The 13,944-nt window shown below is 36.8% G+C and overlaps 1 protein-coding gene across 1 annotated transcript in view; it reads right to left on the reverse strand.

Annotated features, from left to right (window-relative positions):
* Positions 1-13,944, reverse strand: part of CARMIL1 (capping protein regulator and myosin 1 linker 1) — a 439,497-nt gene that overhangs the window by 230,740 nt on the left and 194,813 nt on the right. Inside the window, exon 4 of the mRNA XM_004383977.1 lies at positions 11,986-12,045. Coding sequence (XP_004384034.1) covers positions 11,986-12,045 — 60 coding nt within the window. The remainder of the gene's footprint in view (positions 1-11,985; positions 12,046-13,944) is intronic.

Genomic DNA, 13,944 nt, shown 5'->3' on the forward strand with positions numbered 1-13,944 from the left:
CTCACCAAGGTAGAATGTAGAACATTGTCTTTATAAACTGTGTTATGCCAATTGAGCTAGATGTACCCCGAGACCATGGTCCCCAGAGCCCTCCACCCAGCAATTCAGTCCCTCAGGGAGTTTGGATGTGTCTATGGAGTGAAGCCAAGTGTTTCTAAGGGTCAAACTGGTAGATTCAAACCTACTGGCTATGTGAATTTACCACATTCTGACATGACTTCTCCCTTTACCTAAGACTGTCCTGAGATACAGTCTTACAAAGTTTTTTATATCCCTCTGCTATCTGGTGAAAGTATGAATATCTCCATCAGTGAGGATCTAAGGGCAATCTGATTGTTACCTTTTCCTTTTTAACATGGTTTAAAAACAGGAAACCCTATGAGATGTTTAAATGAAATGAAAAAACATTGCTGGAGTGGGGCATGAAGCTTCTGTTAATGGTGGTGGAAAAATTTGGAAAAGTATATTGGTGATAGTTTACAACATGATGAAAGTAAATGTTCAAGTGGCAAATGTTTTGTTTTATGTATCCACTCACCACAATAAAACATTAATTAAAAAAAAAAAAACTTTTCCCTGGTAGCAAAAGAAAAGTCAAATGCTTATAAGAGTTTTGGCCTCTTTAAGAGGGAATATTTGGAAAGGCTCATATTAAGAGAATAGAGTAATAAAATGTTTAGCGCTGGGTTTAATACTAGGAAATGACTCACTCCTACAATTAATTGCTGGAAATGTTCAAAATTCATACAGAAAAAGTTGAGATTAAGTTCACACAGCTAGTTCTATATACAAGTATAAATTAACCTGAAAAAAGGACAGGTCAGAAAGAGAGAAAGGTTGATTAAGGACACATTTCAAATAAAAAGAAACAATTTCAATCATTAAAAATAAAAGATACCACTATCTTGGATCTCAAAATATACATGTAAAATACAGTCCCTCTGGATTATTGCTGTATCAGCATAGCCTCACACATTTCCTTTCTCTTGATACATAATTAGTATAAAAATATCATGAGGGAATCAAATACACTTAAAATACAATTAACCAACTGGACTAATGAAGTAGCTTTAAGATTTTGCTCTAGGTTTTCCTAAAATTGGCCTAATTTAAAGTAAATAATCTAAATCTTTCAAAATGTTTGTTAAAAGAAAAAGTAATGTGATTTATCATCAAAATGATGATATCAGAGAAAAAGATTAAGTGATTTTAGTCCTTAAAATGGTTATTTTCCATAACCAGGTGATGGCACATACATGTTCCAGCTACATTTTCTTCCCCTGGAGGTTTATTGGCAGGCATTTGAGCCACTTCAGTACGTTCTGGCGTCTTAGTGGATACTGGTGCAACTGCCTAAAAAACAAGAGGAGGTTGGTCTGCACCACATTTGAGTGCTGAGAGTCACTAGTATGAGGGGATGCTTCCCGGAGGAGTGATTGTGTGAAACTTTTGTGTCTTTTCACTGCTGTACAGCGAGATAAGGCTTGCCAAGTATGTTTACTATTTCCTTTGTATTGTTGGGAAGGTATGGTTACAGGCATTAGGAAATATTCAAGTCAATGAGTTATTTTTTGGGTGAAAACAGTTTTTGATGCACTTCCCGGGCCATGGTACTGATACGCACCTTGTTTGTGATGTGCTTCATGGAACATGGTACTGATATGGCCCGCGTGCATTAGTCACTTCCCCGATGACATCTTTTATAAAGTGCTTGCCTCCCTGAAAACAGTTTGTGATGCACTTTCTGGGCCATGGGACTGATACGTACCACATTTGTGGTATACGTCTTGGAACATGAGAGGCACTTCATAGAACATGGGACCAATATGGCCCACTTGCAATTGGCATCCCATTTTTTCAAATAATAAAAAACTACCAATAAACAATGATTCAGCATACATGCCATTAGTGAAAAAACATGGCATCACCAAAAAATTCCAAAAAAAAAATTCATCTTTTAAAGGGCTAAGTACCTGTAGAGAAATCTGACAGATTATTTAATAAGTGCTACCTCTGTGCCATTAGTAGGCTCCTTGCTTAAAGCAAAGCAAAACAAAGAAACCTAGACTTCTCTAAGCTTGTAGCCACCGTATAGTACACTTGCATAATGTACAGTTCATTTCATCTGGAGGAGTCTGTGGGTAGCCCTTGGAAGACAACACTGGCTAACACAACGGTGAACAGCCAGGAAATAATACATAATTAATAACAGTAATAATACCGTTGTTGTCAGCTGCCTGTCAAGTTGGCCCTCGACTCACGGCAACCCAATACACAACAGAAAAAACACTGCCCACTCTTGCACCATGATCATGATCAGCTGTGGATCGGACTGTTGTGATCCGTAGGGTTTTCACTGCCTGATTTTTGAAGTAGATTACCAGGCCTTTCTTCCTAGTCTCTTTGAGGCTAGAAGCTCTGCTAAAACCTGTTCACCATGATAGCAACACACAAGCCTCTGGCATTCTGACAGACAAATGATGGCTGGGCATAAAGTGCATTGGCTGGAATTGAACCCAGGCCCCCATCACTGAAGGCAAGAAATCTACCACTGAGCCACCAGTGACCTCTAGCAATTCCATTATGTGCCAGGCTCTGTTCCAGGCACTCATTGATATCCCTAACAATAGGTTCTATTATTATCCTCATTTTACAGATATGGAAATTGAGGCACAGAGAGATTAAGTGACAAACCCAAGGTCAACAGCTACTAAGGGGCAGAGCTGGATTATAGTGCAAACCAACAATGGATATATAGATACCTTGAAGTATCAAAAATTTTGCTTTGTGAACATGTTCCTCAAGAAATTAATGGCGCTGCTTTTGAAATTCTCTAGGCAAAGGTTTTCTAGAAGCTTATAAATGGAGAGGATGTGATTTAAAGTCTAAAAGAAGCCCTTCTCCCACAGAAAAGGGCAGAAACCATTATTGTCCCTAGAGGTGTTTACTGATCAACCTCAGGATCACTCAGTGAGGTGTCTTACTTAATACTGGAGCTGCTTAGGGCAGTTAGGCTATTTTGATCTGCACATATTTGTGCAAATGCGTGTTTTAAAAAGCCAGGTTCTTTGGGAAATGAGTATAGTGTCTGCATTCTACACCCCACCACCAACCATCCCACAGTGGGTAATTATATTTTTCACTACAGGGTATTTCTACTTTCCTAGCATCTAGTGATTTATGCAGCTCACAGTTTGGGTGCTAGTAATTAGTAATTAGCTTATTCTAATTCCACTTAATCTTAGCACCTAATCATCCTTAATTGCACAGGACTGAGTAGAGTGACAGGGAAGAAGGAAGGTGCCAGATGAGGGAAGAAATAAGGCCTTCAAATTCAACCTTAAATGAACGAACTCAAACAGCCCTGCGTTGTGCCCTGCCCTGCATTGTGCCCTCTCCCTTTGTAGAATGTAAAGATTGTAACAAAGTGATAGAGGTGTGACTAACACAATAAATTATTTCTTCAGAAAAAAGGACTCTCTATCAAATACAATTACAGGAGGAGAGAAACAATGTTTGAAACACTTTTTGTTTAGACACCTAGCAAGACATACTCCATGACCTCCGACACACATTAAAAAAAGAGATTTAAGCCTTCCTGCCTTATTTAGAATTCAGATTCCTAGCCCCACCTCACCTCCACTTTTAAGGAGAAACAATCTAACTAAACTTTACAGCATTTGCTACTAAACTGCAGCTAACAGATCTGGAAAATGCTTTTTTTTTCCCCCTAATATAAACAGCCACGAGTGCTTTATCAATATCACCCTATGACATAACAAACAATTAACTTTATTATGAAAGAAAAATCACAGCATATTTTCAGTTGTATGAGAAATTTTCAAAAATTCTGTAACTTTAAAACTATATATAGCTGCTGACTTCGATTTAGTGACCATAAAAGCAATTGAGACCAAGGGCTTGTAAAAAATAAGACAAAGGTCTTCCATATTTCCACAAGGAGAAGGAAAATATCAGTAATAAATGTCACATTTCACTAATTCACTGACACCCTAATTCTCACTCATACACAATGCAATGTATAGTTCCCAGGCATTTTCTCTGAGTATATACAAACTAAAATTAAATAATGATAAAAGTAACAAGGACAAAAATATTAATAAATCCCAGAGAACATTAGAAAAGAATGCCCAATCAGTGCTAGACTGTGAGTGCCACAGGCTAACACTGTCATCTTTATGACTTCACATAACAGAAAATCAAAACTAGAGACACCAAGGGTACTGAAGTTGCACACGTTATTGGTTGTCAGTCTCTGGAGCACAGCAGAATCAAAAGGAGTGAGCACTTGATAACAATACACATGCCAGCCCCAGACTTACTGAATCCTGTCATGTGTGTGGATGTGGGTAGGGGTGTGTGTGTGTGTGTGTGTGTGTGTCTGTCTGTCTGTCTGTGTGGGTGTATGAGAGAGAAGGAGAGAGAGAGTGGGTGTGTGTGAGAAAGAGAGTATGAGAGAGACAGAGTGTGAGAGAGAGACGGGGGGTGTGTGTGAAGGGAGGAGGGAGAGAGTGAGCATGTGTGTGAGAGCAAGAGAGACAGAGTGTGTATGCGTGAGAGAGAGAGAGACGGGGTGTGTGTGTGAGAAAGAAGACAGTGGTGATGGGACAGAGAGAGGATGCTGCTGAAGGCATCTATATTTTTATAAAAAGCACCACAGGCAATTCTGAAACACAAGAAGTTTCAATACCATCAGGTTTTGCCTCTGGTGTTGCCACTTTTGAGTGGCTATCCCCTTTGTGAAAATGGTGTAATTGTTTCACTATAATTTAATCTCCAAGGTCCATGCCTTAAGTCAATGTTATACTAAAGTAATACTGTAAAGATATTCTGTTGCTACCTATAGCGATAGAACAGATTGACAGGACTGCTTTATACCCATTTTCTCGAAATGGCAGGCATATTAAAGGGGATAAGACTACACTCAGTGACAAGACCAATTCCAGCAGCCACATGAGAAAACCGATATTGCTGTATCAACATACTTTCTCAAAATTAAATCCCACAGTCAAATCATATTTTGAATATAATCTTCACATTAGCATTTCACTAATGCTGTGCCCTTCTCCCCATATTCCCACCCCCAAATCATAACATAAAGATTTCTGGATTACGACCATCAAGAAGGCCCTGGTTATGTCATTATTCATAAGTGATCATTCACTGCTACATGTGTTTAACCATTTGGGTAAACATACGGTGCTATGATTTTTCTTCCAAACTCAAGTTTCTGTGAAATGATGAATACACAGGATAAAACACTGCTCTAGGATGAACTATGGAAAAATTCCAAGGATTTGTATGTAATCCCAGTCAACATAAACTGACAGTTTTGACAATTTCTTTTAGGAAGGTTATCAACAAATTCCATTCACATACTCACACTCTCACAATCTTTTTTTTTACTACTTTTAAACACTAAACCACAAGGTAAGAAGATGAAAGAAAATAATGAAGATCAGAAGAAGAATCAATGAAATAGAAAACATAAAATCAACAGAAAAATAAATTAAATCAAAAACAAGTTCTTTGTCTAGATCAATAAAATTGATAAACTTCTAACCAGACTGATACAGAAAAAAAAAGAGAGAAGTTCCAAACTACCAATATCAAGAATGATACTCTACAGATATTAAAAGGATAATAAATAGTATAAACAACTATATATCAATAAATTTGACAACTTAGATAAACGCTAAAGTCCTTCAAAGACACAAACTACTAAAGCTCACTCAAGAAAACTGAACAGAACTATATATATTAAAGTAATATAATTTGTAGTTAAAACTTTCCCAAAGAGAAAACTCCAGGCTCAGATGACTTTGCTGGTAAATTCAGTCAAACATTTAAGGAAAAAATAATGCCAATTCTACACAAACTCTTCCAGAAAATTGAAAAGGAAGAAATACTTTCCAACTCATTCTATAAGCTCACAATTACTCTGATACCAAAACCCGACAAAAAATGAAAATTACAGGACCAATATCCCTCTCTAACATAGATGCAAAAAACTCCTTCAAAAAATTTTAACAAATGAAATGCAATGATATATAAAAAGGATAATATATTATGATCAAGTGAAGTTATCCTAGTAATAAGAGGTTAATTTAACATTTGAAAACCAATGTAATTCACAATATTAACGAACAAAAACACAAAGAAGGAAAAAAGAAAAACCATATAATCATTTCAATAGGCATTTCAATATGACAAAATCCAACATTAATTTCTGATTTTTAAAAAAAAAACAAAACCCTCTCAGCAAACTAGGAATAGAAAGGAATATCCTCAATCTGATAAAGGGGATCTATGAAAAACATAACAGCTAACATCACATTTAATGGTGAAAGAGTGAATACTTTCCCCCAAAGATTAGGAATAAGACAAATGTGTGCTCTCATTACTTCTATTCAGCACTCTACTGGGAGCATTAACCAGTACAATTATCAGATTTTACCTTACTTACAAATCAAACCAAAAAAACCAAACCCACTGCCATCGAGTCAATTCCGACTTATAGCAACCCTGAAGGACAGAGCAGAACTGCCCCATAGGGTTTCCAAGGCTGAAATATTTATGGAAGCAGGTTGCCACATTTTTCTCCCACAGAGTGGCTGATTGGTTCAAAGCGCCAACCTTGCGGTTACTAGCTGAGCACTTAACCACTATGCAACCAGGGCTCCTTACTTATAAGCCAATACACTATTATTTCATGGATACTGGCAGAAGACACAAGACTTCTGGGTCAGAGAGAAAGGACTTTATTATTTATGGCACAGCAAACAACATGTGCACCATATTTGCATCAATTTCCCTTTGCCCCCAAAGTCCCATAGGGTCATGTGACAGGTCCAGCAAAAAACAATTGGAAATAATTTAAAATACAATGTATTTATAATAGTATCAAAAAATATGAAATACTTAAGAATCAATCTGATAAAAGATGTGTAAGACCTGTACACTGAGAACTACAACAAAACACTGAGAGAAATTAAAAAAGACCTAAATAAATGGAGAAATATACAGGGTTCATAGGTCAGAAGAAGTCTTTATTCCTAAGATGTCAGTTGTCCCCGAACTGATCCATAGATTCAATGTGTTCCCAATCAAAGCCTCATCAGGCTTTTTTTGTAGAAACCAAGAAGCTCATTCTAAAATTCATATGGAATTGCAAAGCACCTAGAATCACCAAAACAACTTTGAAAAAGAAGAACAAAGTTGAAGAACTAACACTACCTCATTTCAAGTCTTATTACACAGCAACAGTAATCAAGACAGCATGGTAGTGGCATAAAGATAGACAAACTAATGAAGCAGGATTCATAATCCAGAAATAGACCCACGCTTACATGGATAACTGATTTTCAGCAAAGGTGACAGGCAACTGATTGGAGAATCAATAGACTGTCTGTGTCCAAACAATAGACCACTGAAAAAATAAATGGTACTGGAACAACTAGATACACATAAGCCAAAAAAAGAACTTTGATCTACATATTATACTATATACAAAAATTACCTCAAAATGGATCATGGGCTTAATGCATAACCGAAACCTATCAGACTTCTAGAAGACACAGAATATTCTATGACATTGGGTTAAGCAAATATTTACACAAATTGACACCAAAAGCAAGTTCCAGAAAAGAAAATATTGATAAAATTGCACTTTATCAAAGTTAAAAACTTCTCAAGACACTGTTAAGAGAATGAAAAGATAAAGCAAAGACTGAGAGAAAATATTTCTAAATCCTATATCTGATGAAGGACTTGAATCCAGGATATATATAGAGAAATCTCAAAACTCAAAATAAGAAACAAACAACCCAATAAAAACATTGCAAAAGATTTGAACTGACACTTCAGCAAAGAAGATATATGAATGACAAATAAGTGAATAAAAAGATGCTTAACATGTTTAGTCATTAGGAAAATGCAAATTAAAACCACACTGAGATAGCACTACACATCTATTAAAAACCAAACCCACTGCCACTTAGACTATTCCGACTCATAGCTAACCTGCAGAACTGCCCCATAGGGTTCCAAGGCTGTAAATCTTTTACATTCCCACCAGCAGTGCTTAAGTGTCCCAGTCTCTCCACAGCTTCTCCAATATTTATTATTTTGTGTTTTTTGGATTAATGCTAGCCTTCTTGGAGTGAGATGGTATCTCACTGTAGTTTTGATTTGCATTTCTCTAATGGCTAATAATCGTGAGCATTTCCTCATGTATCTGTTAGCCACCTGAATGTCTTCTTTGGTGAAGTGCCTGTTCATATCCTTTGCCCATTTTTTAACTGAGTTATTTGTCTTTTTGTGGTTGAGGTTTTGCAGTATCTCGTAGATTTTAAGAGATTAGACCCGGATCAGATATGTCATATCAAAAATTTTTTTCCCAGTTTGCAGGTTGTCTTTTTACTCTTTTGGTGACATCTTTTGATGAGCATAAGTGTTTGATTTTTAGGAGCTCCCAGTTACCTAGTTTCGCTTCTGGTGTTTGTGCACTGTTAGTTATGTTTTATATTCCTTTTATGCCATGTAGTAGGGCTCCTAAGCATTGTCCTTATTTTTTCTGCCATGATCTTTATCATTTTCGATTTTATATTTAGGTCTTTGATTCATTTTGAGTTAGTTTTTGTGAATGGTGTGAGGTATGGGTCTTGTTTCAGTTTTTTGCAGATGGATTTCCAATTATGCCAGCACCATTTGTTAAAGAAACTATCTTTTCCCCAGTTAACGGACTTCGGGCTTTTGTCAAATATCAGCTGCTCATAGATGGATTAATTTACATCTGGATTCTCAATTCTATTCCACTGGTCTATGTTGTTGTACCAGTACCAGGCTGTTTTGACTACCTGGCAGCATAATAGGTTCTAAAATCAGGTAGTGTGAGGTCTCCCACTTTGTTCTTCTTCTTCAGTAATGCTTCACTTATCCAAGGCCTCTTCCTTTTCCATATGAAGTTGCTGATTTGTTTCTCCATCTCATTAAAAAATGCCATTGGAATTTGGATTGGGATTGCCCTGTATCTGTACATCGTTTGGGGCAGAACTGAGTTTCACAATGTTGAGTCTTCCTAGCCATGATCAAGGTATGTTTTTCTACTTATGTAGGTCTCTTTTGGTTTCTTGCAGTAGTGTCTTGTAGTTTTCATTGTATAGGTCTTTTACGTCTCTGGTTAGATTTATTCCTAAGTATTTTATCTTCTTGGGGGCTACTGTAAATGGTATTCCTTTGATGATTTCCTCTTGGAAGTTCTCTTTGTCAGTGTAGAGGAATCCAACTGATTTTTGTATGTTTATCTTGTAACCTGATACTTTGCTGAAATCTTCTACTCCAGTAGTTTTCTTGTGGGTTTTTTGGAGTTTTCTGGGTATAAAATCTTATCATCTGCAAACTTGGATACTTTGACTTCTTCCTTACCCGTCTGGATGTCCATTATTTCTTTTTCTAGCCTAAATGCTCTGGCTAGGACCTCCAGCACAGTGTTGAGTAAGAGTGGTGATAAAGGGCATCCTTGTCTGTTTCCCGTTCTCAAGGGGAATGTCTTCAAACTCTCTCCATTTAGGATGATGTTAGCTGTTGGCTTTGTATAAATGCCCTTTATTAAGTGGAAGAATTTCCCTTCTATTCCTATTTTGCTGAGTTTTTATCATGAATGGGTGTTGGACTTGTCAAATGCCTTTTCTGCATCAATTGATAAGATCATGTGGTTCTTGTCTTTTGTTTTATTTATGTGATGGATTACATTGATTGTGTTTCTAATGTTGAAACATCCCTGTATACCTGGTCTGAATCCCACTTGGTAATGGTGAATTATTTTTTTGATATGTTGTTTAATTCTATTGGCTAGAATTTTGTTGCAGATTTTTGCATCTGTGTTCATGAGGGATATTGGTAGGTAATTTTCTTTTTTTGTGGTGTCTTTACCTGGTTTTGGTATCAGGGTTATGCTGGCTTCATAGAATGAGTTTGAGAGTATTCCATCCTTTTCTATGCTCTAAAATACCCTTACTAGTAGTGGTGTTAACTTCTCTGAAAGTGTGGTAGATTCCCCAGTAAAGCCATCTGGGCCAGGACTTTCTTTTGTTGGGAGTTTTTTAATTACCTTTCAATCTCTTCTTTTGTTATGGGTTTATTTAGTTGTTCTATCTCTGTTTGTGTTAGTTTAGGTAAGTAGTGTGTTTCTAGAAATTTGTCCATTTCCTCCAGGTTTTTAAATTTGTTGGAGTACAATTTTTCATAGTATTATAATTCTTCTAATTTCATTTAGGTCTGTTGTGATATCACCTATCTCATTTTTTATATGGGTTATTTGCTTCCTCTCCTGTTTTTCTTTTGTCAGTTTGGCTAATGGTTTATCGATTTTGTTGATCTTTTCAAAGAACCAGCTTTTGGTCTTGTTGACTCTTTCAATTGTTTCTCTATTCTCTATTTCATTTAATTCTGCTCTAATTTTTATAATTTCCTTTCTTCTGGTCCCCGAGGACTTCTTTTGTTGCTCTCTTTCTACTCGTAAGGTTAATGTTTTCATTTTGGCCCCAAGGCTGTAAATCTTTACAGAAGCTGACTGTCACATCTTTCTCCCATGGAGCAGCTGGTGGGTTTGAACTGCCGACCTTTTGGTTCACAACTGCGCGCTTTAACCATTGCACCACCAGGGCTCCACATACCTATTAAAATGGCTGAAAAAAACCTGACCATACAAAGTGTTGAAAATGATGTGGAGGAACTGGAACTATCATATTGTGCCACTGCTGATGACTATGTAAATTGGTACAACCACTTTGGAAAACAATTTGGCAGTTTCTTAAAAGATAAACATACATCTATCATATGATCAACTATTCTATTCCTCGGTATTTACCAGTGGGAAATGAAAGCATATGTTCAATTAAAGACTTCTACACAAATGTTCAGAGCAGTTTTATTTTTAATAGCCCAAAACTGGAAACAACCAAATGACCATCAACAAGTAAACAGATAAACAAAGTGTGATACTGACATACCATGGGATATTATTCAGCAATAAAAAGGAATAAATTATTGATACATGCAAGAAAATGAATCAATCTCAAAATAATTGTACTGACTGAAAGAAGCCAGCCAATAAAGAATATAGATTGTATGATTCCATTTATATAAAATTCTAGAAAATACAAAACTGATCCATAGTGATAGAAAGAAGATAGGTGGTTGCCTGCAAATGGGGAGGAGGAGAAGGAGTGTGAGTTTACAAGGAAACGCAGGGGTGATAAATATATTCGGTATCTTAACTGTGGTAATGGTTTAATTAGTGTGTATACCTGTCAAAACGTATCAAATTATATATTTTAGTTTACTATATGTCATTTGGAGCCCTGCTGGTGCAGTGGTCAAGAGCTATGGCTGCTAAACAAAACGTCTGCAGTTCGAATCCACCAGCAGCTCCTTGGAAACCCTATGGACCAGTTCTACTCCATCCTATAGGGTCGCTATGAGTCAGAATTGACTCGAAGGCAATGGGTTTGGCCTTTTTTTTTTTTTTTGTATGTCATTTCTATCACAATAAAGCTGTATTTAAAAATCTTTTTACTAATACCAAAAAAATTCATTCATCAGTATATTCCCAGAAAGACCCGATATAATACTGTATAATAAGCTGTGAAATTTTAGTGTTAAACCTGTTGTACTAAACAGTACTGTGAAGTTTATGTTGCCAGCTAACATAAGAGCTAATTAGTTCTTTTGAAGCTGAGTTATGGAGAATGAGTTTTGCTTATCAAAACAAATTCCTGACCCTCACCCACAGAGCCACTGTTGACTCTGTGAAACTTCGATTTTCCCTAATTGTGTTTTTCTACACTGTCTCAGTGAAGCTTTAAATAGTGAAACCAAAATAGAAGACCTTTCACTGTTTCAGAAACTCGAGAAAGACTGTAACTTTATAGCCATAAACAAGTTTCTGTTGTTCACACTCACCTGAGCTGGCTTGCTGCAGGTGACGCCATGAATCTCCAAGTAGCTGAAGGTTAACTCGAGCTGCAGTTGAGGGGAGGAAAAGACAAGTAATGTGGATTTCAAAACATAATAATTCAAAGTAAAAATGCTACAATTAGAAAGAGCCAAAGATAAAATAAGATATTGGACATTTTCCGAAGGTAGGCTGGTTTAATATCTCCATTCATTCAATGAGACATGACCTTGATTTAGCGTACCGTTGGAGAAAAACTATTACTCACTTTACTAAAAGATTGAAAGGAAGTTGTATATCTGACTTTTCAAGCACCATCCAGAGATAAACCCAATTGAAAGTTTTTTGCACCTCAACTCTAGTATTTATTCACCAAGAAATGATTGTATTAAGTGAATCATCTAAACACACTTTTTTTTTCCTTTTATAAGTCAAAATTTTCCTTCAAAATCCACACCAAGGTAAAATCAATGTTGGTTTTCCCTTCTTTCTAAACCCTTATCTCTTTGTGTTAAACTCAGAACACTCACTGGAGTTTATCTATCATTCCTTCCACCGGCTTCCATAAAAATTCATATTAATATGTTTGGGTTTAGACAAATACATTGTTGTTGTTGTTAGGTGTCGTTCAATCGGTTCCAACTCATAGTCACCCTCACAATTGAGCCCACTGTTGCAGCCACTGTGTCAATCCATCTCATTGAGGGTCTTAAATGAAACATACATAAGTTAAACAAAAATCCCCTCTTTCTGCATGTAGATAAATGATGATTTATTTCCTTCTTATTTTAATGTCTCTTCTTCTTTTCTCCTGTCATCATTTCTTTTACTTTAAAATATCTCAGTCTGACTCAACAGGCAGCTTCTATCCGGAGGTGAGATGGGAAGGCAGAGAAGGTTAGGAGCTGGTTGAATGGACATGGGGAATCAGGGGTGGAAAAGAGGAGTGTGCTGTCACAGTATGGGGAGAGCAGTTAGAGTCACGCAACAATGTATGTATACAATTTTGTATGGGAAAAAATTTCAAAATAATATAAAAAAAGATAATAAAATATTTCCTATTTTTCCTGGACAATGGTCACTGATTTCCTCCAGTTTTGCAGTCTCTCATCCTACTACAGCAACAGTCGCCGGGCATGGAATTGGACACAAATAGGGGACTGAGTTGGTTCACTTTATTTTACACTGCAACATTTAACGTAGAAATGTAATAGGAAGAAAATCCATCCAGAACTAAACCCATGAGGGACTTAGTTTTCTCCCCAGTGGTATGTTGTACTATGATACATTGGTAGGGTAAGTCTTAGAGCAGAAAACCCTCAAGCTAAATATCTGGAAGGTAGAGGGATAAGGGCTGGAAGTAGGAAGATGTTTCATTCTTTCATTATTCACTTACTCAACTAACAGACATTTCTGGAAGGCCTGCTATCTGCCTGGAAACAGAAAAAGGAATGAGACGTATTTCTTGTTCTCCAAGAGTTAAATGTACCATTGTTGTTGTTCGTTGCTGTCGAGTCGATTCTGACTCATGGCAACACCATGTGTACAGAGTAGAACTGCTCCATAAGGTTTTCAAGGCTGTAACCTTTTGGGAGCAGATGGTAGGCCTATCTTCTGAGGAGTTTCTGGGTGGGTTTGAACCACCAACCTTTCCCCTAGAAATCTAGAGCTTAACCATTCATGCTACCCAAAAAAATAATAATAATAATCCCGTTGCTGTTGAGTTGATTTTGACTCATAGTGACCCAACAGGACAGAGTAGAACTGCCCTACAGGGTTTCCAAGGAGCGGCTGGTGGATTCGAACTGCCGACCTTTTAGTTAGCAGCCATAGCTCTTAACCACTGCGCCACCAGGATTTGTGCTACCCAGGAACTCATTAAATGTAACATTGGAGGCACATACTTCAAAATATAATTAAACAGTGAAGGGTGAGACAGTACACAATACAGGAGAAACTAGCATAAC

This window comes from Trichechus manatus, unplaced genomic scaffold, assembly GCF_000243295.1.
Source record: "Trichechus manatus latirostris isolate Lorelei unplaced genomic scaffold, TriManLat1.0 scaffold00115, whole genome shotgun sequence".
NCBI lineage: Eukaryota > Metazoa > Chordata > Mammalia > Sirenia > Trichechidae > Trichechus > Trichechus manatus.